The sequence below is a fragment of the Monodelphis domestica genome, chromosome 7, assembly GCF_027887165.1.
Source record: "Monodelphis domestica isolate mMonDom1 chromosome 7, mMonDom1.pri, whole genome shotgun sequence".
In the NCBI taxonomy this organism is placed as follows: Eukaryota; Metazoa; Chordata; class Mammalia; order Didelphimorphia; family Didelphidae; genus Monodelphis; species Monodelphis domestica.
This window is the reverse complement of record NC_077233.1, coordinates 153,867,936-153,876,800: the sequence shown is the minus strand read 5'-3', so window position 1 is coordinate 153,876,800 and position 8,865 is coordinate 153,867,936. Positions and strand designations below refer to the sequence as shown.

At 37.5% G+C, this 8,865-nt stretch overlaps 1 protein-coding gene across 1 annotated transcript; it reads right to left on the bottom strand.

The window, feature by feature from the left end:
- Positions 1-2,266: 2,266 nt before the first annotated feature.
- LOC100010036 (olfactory receptor 13C3) lies at positions 2,267-3,241 on the bottom strand. The gene has a single exon (XM_001362718.5). The coding sequence runs from the start codon at positions 3,215-3,217 to the stop codon at positions 2,267-2,269; it is 951 nt and encodes a 316-aa protein (XP_001362755.4). The 5' UTR covers positions 3,218-3,241.
- Between the last annotated feature and the right edge of the window lie 5,624 nt (positions 3,242-8,865).

Below are 8,865 nucleotides of genomic sequence, written 5' to 3'. Positions count from 1 at the left end.
TCTTACCTCAGTTTCCCATCCTGTTATCCCAATAAACCCCTTGACTGAGAAAGCAACTAGAGTATCAGTATAGTTCAACTCAGGAGGGAGGGAAGGAGCCAAAGATCAAGAAGAACTGGGAGGTGAGGGAGGCAAGGGAGTGAGTGAGGGAGGAATGAGGTTAGGAAATAGATTGAACCATTAGTCATCGGTAGGGATCAATAGGCAGAAACTCCAGAGCAAATCCCAAAGCACTGTCCCCTGCGTACCAGCATCTCTGTGTGGCATCATCTTCCAGCATTTCTCATTTCTATCTCCATTACCATTAAGCAGCCTCAGGTCCCTGTAGCAGCCTCTCTAGTCACAGCCAGCCAGAGAACAACAGTCATTGCTGCAGAAATAGTTTCCCCTCAGTTCACCTTCTCTATCTCAATAAGTGATAGTTTTCAGTCAGCTTATATTCTTTATTTCAGCTTCCCCCTTCCCTGGTCTGGGGTAAGGTGGGGGGCTCACATGCAGTGTAATATTTTCAGTTTGGGCACTCAGTCTCTAAAAGTTTCACCATCACTGCCCTAGAGCAAGAGAGACACTATGGTTCAGCAGAGAGTGCTAGTTGTGGGGTCAGAGGACCTGGGTATGAATTTCCACTATATAACTTTCCATGGACTATGGAAGAATCAGTTAAACTCTCTGCAACTTAGTTTTTCCATCTTCAAAATAAGTGAATTAGACTAAAAGTTGGCCCATCAAGTCTCTTCCAGCTCTAATAATTTCTCTCAGCCCATTACTTATTCTGAGTTATTAACAATTCTTTTCAGAGGTATATTAGAGCCAGATCAAAAGGACTAGATAGATATTGCTGGTTCATTTTCAGTGTGTACATTTATACCTTAGAAAAAATCAAATAGATGTAAGTGAGGCAACTTAGTGTATAGAGTACCGGACCTGGAGATGGGAGACTCTGAGTTCAGATATGGCCTCAGATGCTTCCTAGCTGTGTGATTGTAGGCAAATCACTTAATCCCCATTGCCTAGCCCTTATTACTCTTCTGCCTTGGAACCAATACTTAATATTGTTTCTAAGACAGAAGGTAAGAGTTAAAAAAATAAAAATAAATCAATATGCAGATTATATATATTATATATTATAGATCATGATTTGGTTTATTTGATCACTTTCTTGATTGTCAGAAGTCAGAAGATAGAATTTGTCCATTCTGATCTGATGTCTTCTGTTTTTCTTTTGAAATTTTGCTTAATTTGTGATTTTGAAGATTGCAATTGCAAATAAGAAGGCACGCATAGGCAATTTATACAAATGTTTTGACTGAAGTAGAAAATCTTACCAGTCTTCCTTTAAAGTCCTGCTTCCATCGGGGAGCTGGGTGGCTCAGTAGATTGAGAGCCAGGCCCAGAGACAGTATGTCCTGGGTTCAAATCTGGTATATGACACTTCCTAGCTGTGTGACCTTGGGCAAGTCACTTAGCCCCCATTGCCTAGCCCTTACCACTCTTCTGCTTTAGAATGAATACACAGAATTTATTCTAAGATGGAAGGTAAGGATTTAAAAAATATATAAAGTCCTGCTTCCAAAGACTCACTGTTGCAGTAAGGAGATAACTCTTACCTCTAAATGTTTACATATGCAGAAAAGAAGCTATGACAGGCTGTACAAAGCTGGAAAGGCTTTAAGTATAAGTCTCACAGCAGACTGTCTGTCCTGCTTAGCTAAGAAAGTCAAGAAAGCCTCAATGTACTCAATTTTTGATTGACATGAGTCAAAGCATTAGTAGGAAAGCATTCTGAATTTTTTATATTCATATTGGTAAGCATATTTTAATCAGGGTGGGTGGGTGAGAATTTAACATACTTCCTCCCCACTCCCTCAATTTAATTGAGAGAGACTAATGACTATGATGTAGTAAAAATGATTTAATGCATTATGCAGTCTCAACTGGCCTCAACTGAGTGAGATAAAAGGAAGTAATAGATTTCCTCCCTTGAATTCCTTCATGGCTTTTGTATTGCTATTGTCAGTGCCTTTGTTGAATAAAGGAGTGATCTCAGACTCAAAGTGCATGTTTGAAAAAAGTTTATAGCACTCATTTATTGTAACAGTACCATGTGAATCTTTTCCCCCTTCATAAAGTCTCAATCCAATTATATATATATATATATTTTTTTTTTCTCTCTCTAAACAAAGGACAGAGGGCTACATAACATGCCAGGACAATAACAGAGCAGATTGGTTTGAGATCCTTGACAAAGAACCACATTACAGAGGTTTCATTGAGGAGAGGGCTTTGGATTCAGCAAATTTCTCACAGCAGCTTTCACATCCTTATTCCGAAGACTATAGATGATGGGATTCAGCATGGGGGTGACCACACCATAAAACATGGAAATGAGTTTGTCTGTTGCTTGTAGTTTGTCAAGAGGGTCCTTAGATTTTGGTTTTGCATACATGAAGAAAATGGTCCCATAAAATATGATCACCACTGTCAAGTGGGCTGAACATGTGGAGAAAGCTTTGCGTCTTCCCTTGGCTGAGTTCATCCTCAGGATGGTATAGAGGATAAAGAGATAGGAAAAAAAAATCACCAGTAATGGTAGAACAAGAAATGCCATGTTGGAGACCACCATAGTAATCACATTGAGGGATATATCAGCACAAGCTAATTTTAAGACTGCTAGGATTTCACAAGAGAAATGATTGATGACATTATTCCCACAGAAAGGTAACTGCATAGCAAGAGCTGTTTGCACTACTGAGTTAATCCCCCCTGACAACCAGGAACCTGAAGCCATCAGCACATATACAGTCTTGTTCATAATGATGGGATATCTTAGAGGGTTGCAAATGGCCACATAACGGTCAAATGCCATCATGCCCAAGAGTAAACATTCAGTTGATCCCATGGCAAAGCCAAGGAACATCTGTGTTGCACATCCCATGAAGGAAATGGTTTTTTTTTTAGATAAGAAGCTTACCAGGGTTGAAGGTATAGAAGTGGTTGTGTAACAGATGTCCAGGAAGGAGAGGTTACTGAGGAAGAAGTACATAGGGGTGTGAAGGTGAGAATCAAATATACTTGCTATAATGAGGACACTATTGCCAAACAGAATTACTAAATACATCACAAGAATTAGGACAAAGAAAATGATCTCAAGTCTTGGGTAGCCCGAAAGTCCTAGGAGAAGAAATTCTGTCACAAAAGTTCTATTTATCCTTTCCATTTCATCACTTTTTAGGAATCCATAGGAGGAAATAATTCAAAATGCTTTTATTCCTGAGTTACATATTATGAAGAGCTTCATTAATCATTTTACTAGATTGGCACTATGGGGATTGGTTTGAAATTTTTTCATCATTGATGACAGTGAAGAATTTTGTCTCTTAAAAGGAAACAGGATCAGAAGTGACCAAAAGAGTCTATTTACTTTCCCCAATCTATATGATCCCAGGAAGCCCATAAGTGCCTGTCTCTGCTGTTGAATTTACTTTTCAGGAGTGGTGTGAATCAGGCTGACCATATCTTTCCAACAGTAACATCCAATTCTGTGGCACCTGTGCAGACCTAGTTGGTGCATGAAAGCAAAGCCAATGGATCAAGAATTGTTTTTTTCAATGATTATGTAAAGGTCTTCCCTTGTCAATCTCTGGGCTAATCTGTGAAGAAAACAAGTTCAACATGTTTGTTAAGCACCTGCTATGGTCATGGACTGCTCTAGGCACTGGATATGCAAAGGCAAAAATGAAATGATATCTGTTTTTGAGAAGTTTACATTCTACCAAGTGGATACAATATATACATAAATGCAGTCCAAGGAAAACTGGTAAGAGGGAGAGGAGAGCACAACTAATTTTGAGGGCATCCATAAAGACTATAAAGAAGGTGACACAAGCTGAGCTTTGTGAGACAGATTCTGAAATGTAGAAGAGGGAAGGGAGGGTCTCATCCAGGGATGGGAAATGTATCTCATTTTATCATTGTTGTTTATTTGTTTCAGTTGTGTCTGACTCTTTGTGACCTCATTTGGGCTTTTCTTCGTAAAGATACTAGAGTAATTTTCCATTCCTTCTCCAGCTCATTTTACAGATGGGGAAACTGAAGTAAATAGGGATTAAGACACATGCTCAGGTTCACAAGACTGATAGGTATCTCAGGTCAGATTTGATCTCAGGAAGATGAGTCTTCCTGATTCCAGGACTGGCACTCCAACCACTGTGGCACCTAGCTGTCCATCTCATATTATACCAAACTGAAAAAAAGCCTGCCTGGAATGAGCATAATGCTTGTTATAACCAATTCTGATTGGCAATAATTTTGAGGTAAGATTCAATGTTATTCAGTGTTAGGGGAAGAAAAGAGAAGACAATTCCTAGTCTTAAGGAACTTGAAGCCTAATCATGGAGGCAGCAATAGCAGACCCAGATCAGCTAATGAATAATTTACAAATCACACAAGAACTTTCACCTCATTTCTATCTTTAAGTCTTTGCTCAAAATGAGGTGAAAGTTCTTGTGTGGTAGTAAGGAGGTCAGAGACTTACTAGGGTCAAAGAAATAAGAGATGTGTTGGAGTATAATGGAAGATAGATTTGGATATCTATGTTGTATTTATGTAGGTAAAATTGTTAGATCATAAAATCTCTTGAAATCCATGCAAAGAAATTTGGATTTGAAGTAGGAGTCACAGAAGGCTTTTGCACAGAGGATGGATGACATGATAAAAGCTACATCTAAGGAAGATCATCACAGCTGCTTTGATACTTACCTCGCCCAATCTATAAAGTCATCCATTCATTCATCTGACTAGATAGAATGAGTGGACTTATCCTGCACTAGGTGTCCCTGAGATCAAGTCAGTAAGGGAGGGTCTAGGCAATCCGGGGGTTAAGTTCAGGGAAGTCAGCCAAAGCGGGAAATGAGGGAGCCAGATTAGGGATGCTGCTTATACTCTGTTTGGGTAAGACAGGCTTAAAATAGAAATAGTTGTCTGTAATCAACATCTTCATTTATTAAATGAATAGTTCAGACTAAATGACTTCTAAAAAACTGTTTGAATGTAACATTCTCCAGTGCTTCTATGTGCAAAGTACTGTGATCTTGGATTACCTTGAAGTTGGCACAGTCATTTATGTCTTCTTGCCTCTTAATTTTCCAATTGCTAGAGAACTTTGAAATCATGGGATTGGTATTATTTAGCCTCACTGGAGTAATTGGTGGCCATGAATCAGAAATTGTGAGGAGGAAGTTTTACAGGAGAAGCTACTGTGATAACAAAAAAAAAAAAAAGGTGTGTGTGTGTGTGTGTGTGTGTGTGTGTGTGTGTGTGTGTGTATTTAGCTTCTTTTGGAAAAGAATTGTTTGATGATCTGAGTAGCTGAATTAAAGATGCAGGTTCCTGGTTAAGAACCCCTGACAGAGCATCCTAGATTAGCGATTATTTGTCCTTTGCTGAAAAAATCTCATCAGTTAATACCCATTTATCAAAAGTCTATTATATATCAGACATTGTGGTAAATGCTGGAGATACAAAGAAAGGTCAAAAACCAATTAGTCCCTGTCTTCAAGAAGCATACATTGTATTGGGGAAAATAACATATAAATAACTAAGTTTATAGAAGATATATGTAAAGTAGATGAAGGTAATCTGGAAGGGAAAGGAAATTGCAGCCTGGGGAAAAACTGGAAAAGACTGTAGAAGGTGGGGTTTAAGCTGAATCTTGAAGGAAGCCAGGAAAAGTAAGAGGTGAACAGAAAGGGGGCATAGCATGCCAGACATGGAGGACAATCACAATTGCCAGTGTAGCTAAATCATGGAGTATGTGGAAGGAAGATAGGAGGAGGTAAAGTGATTTGCTCAGGGCACACAATTGGTGACAGAGGTGGGATTTGAATGCAGGTCTTCCTGACTCCAATCTTGAAACTGTTCAACATGCTATTCTGCCCTAGATAGAATGCATGTAACAGGTGCTTAAAATATTCATTGAATTGATGGGTTGTTATGTGATATTTATTGTGCTACAAAGAATGATAAATAAAATTGACTAACTCATTGGGTCATATTTTCCAAATTTTTTTCTATCCCTAATCTCTTACCTGGGATTCTGTAGCCATTTATTCATTATGGTATCTTTATTTTTATTTAATTTTATATATTATATTATGTTATTTATCATTATGGTATGATAAGTCTCTTAGGCCTTTTTCCCTCTGATAAGACTCTTAGGGTTTCTCTCACTAATGACCTTTTTCAACTCCAATCTTTATTGATCTCTCTGCAGCATTTTATGCTATCATTTCCTCTCAGTTCCACCTTACTTTGTCCTTTCTGGGTTTTATGACACTATTTTCCCTAAATATGAGAGTAGGGTAATTCATTTACTGTGTCTTGTGACAATGACAACAACCTTAATGACAACCTATTTGTGTATTACTGGTTGTTGTTCAGTTGTGTCTTGACACTTTGTGACCTTATTTGGAGTTTTCTTGGCAAAGATATTGAAGTAGTTTGCCATTTCCTTCTTCAACTTGTTTTACAGATGAGGAAACCGAGGCAAAAGGGCTATGTGACTTGTCCAGGGTCACCCAGCTAGGGTCTGAGGCAAGATTTGAATTCAGGAAGAGGAATCTTCCTAACTCTAGGTTCAGTATTTTATCCACTGTGCCACCTAATTGCTCCATATTACAGAGACAAAAATAAAGGGTTTGAACCTGTGTAAATCCACGGAAAATCACAAAATACCTGGTCTATTGAGAGAGAGGGAAGAGAATACAGAGATGGGTAAGGAAAAGTTGGGAGTACTTAGAGTTCATATACTTCAGCACCCTCAGGTTATAAATTAAGTGACCAAGACTTAAAGAAGTGTCATCTCACCACTGGTGTCAGGGCCAAGACCCAGGTCTTCAGGATCACAGGCTATGGCTCTTTCTACTCTGGCACACTACTGCTCTCACTGGCATCATCAACACATCTTTATTTTCCTATCCAGATTTTGACTCTTATGCTTTTCATTATCACAAAAAATAGAGTGGTCGGAAGTCTTTCCTCCTTTTCAAACAACTTTTTAAGTACTTTGATATACATCAAAATTCTGTTTAATAGCCTTTTTTTAATAGCCAGTTCTCTTGCCCTTCCAAACCCATTGTTGAATAGAAGAATCTTTTTTTTCCTTTCTTTTTTTTTTATAAAACCCTTACCTTCTGTCTTGGAGTCAATAGTCTGTATTGGTTCTAAGGGAGAAGAGTGGTAAGGGCTAGGCAATGGGGGTCAAGTAACTTGCCTAGGGTTATACATCTGGGAAGTGGCTGAGGTCAGATTTGAACCCGGGACCTCCAATCTCTAGGCCTGACTCTCAATCTACTGAGCAACCCAGCTGCCCCCAGAAGAACCTTTAATTCTCATAAGGAGACATTTTTTTCAATTTCATTTAATCTGATCAGACTTGTTATCAAAACTAGAATCATTTAATGTCTGGATTGGATTAGTTGCATCATGAGTATAGCTAGGCATATCCTGAACTTATTTTGGATTTAGCAAAATTAATAGTCTTACCCTTCTTTTTTTTAAACTTCAGTCATTTGGACTCTTACCAATGGTTGCATTTTTGTCTAATAACTCCTGATTTAATTTAATCCAAATCAATACTTATTGAATACCGGCTACATGCAGAGACTCATAATAGATGTTAGAAGAGCTATAATATAAGTGCCATATCAGGCATCTGTTTATAGTGTTTGGTTCCCTTAATTCTCTTGCTAATTCTTCATGGTATAATGTGATAAATCACATTTTGCCTTGTATTATAGATTTTTGTGCATTCCCCCAATTAGATGATAAACTTTGAGTTCCTTTTTATTTTTCCATTCTCTATAGTGCCTTTTATGTAGTAGATATTTAATAAACATTTTCTTTCACTAAACCTAGTACTTCAATTGTACAATATTTATAATGTTTGAATCTGCTATATTTCTTTAGCTATAAGGTACAGTAAGTAGATAGAATATGGAATTTGGATATGGAAAGATCTGAATTAAAAACCTGCCTTAGTTACCAGCTGCCTAACCCTGGGAAGGTTCTTTCTCAACCTATTTCCTCATCTGTAAAATCAAGATAATAATAGTAGTTCTTATGAGAATCAAATTAGTTAACATATATATGTATATATAGTAGTTTGTAAACCTTAAGACACTATGTAAATGCTACTTATTATTTTCATCAATTTTATGATCAGTCCTTGAATTTTGTACAAGATTACATATTGTGTGGAACAACATTGAATTCCTGTAATAAGCCTTTTAAAACAAATCACTCAGGATAGGAAATAGCTACAACTCAGGAAAATCACCAAATAAAGAATAAAAGTTGCTGGGACAAGTATTGGTGGTGTCTAAAAGTACTCACAGATTAGAATATATCAGCTCAGGCTATTTGTAATGTAAATAACCACATTTTTATGAAGCTATCATCAGAAACTGAAAAATTCCAAAGTAATCATTATATCCAAGGTTTACCTGGAAGATTGAGGAATTATTTCCATCTCTTCAAAGAGACACCTTACTTCTTCCAAGTATCATTAAACAATTTCTGAAATTACGGTAGTTTGCAGTAAATTTCACAAACTGCCAAATTCTCACAGATAGATCACAGTAAATATTTGTTAAGCAGCCATTACACAATGCAATCAAGGCTAAACCCCAAAGCAATTTAAAGTTGAAAAGCAAAAGGTGCCAAATTTAGAAACTTTCAGATGCTTCAGGGAGATGGCCCACAGAGCAATTAGAAAGAAGATGTTGGTGCATTCTAATTGAAGTGTAAGTTAAAGGAATAAGAAAGCATTCTCTTGCTAATACGGCTTTAGGGAAGGGGAATTTTGTT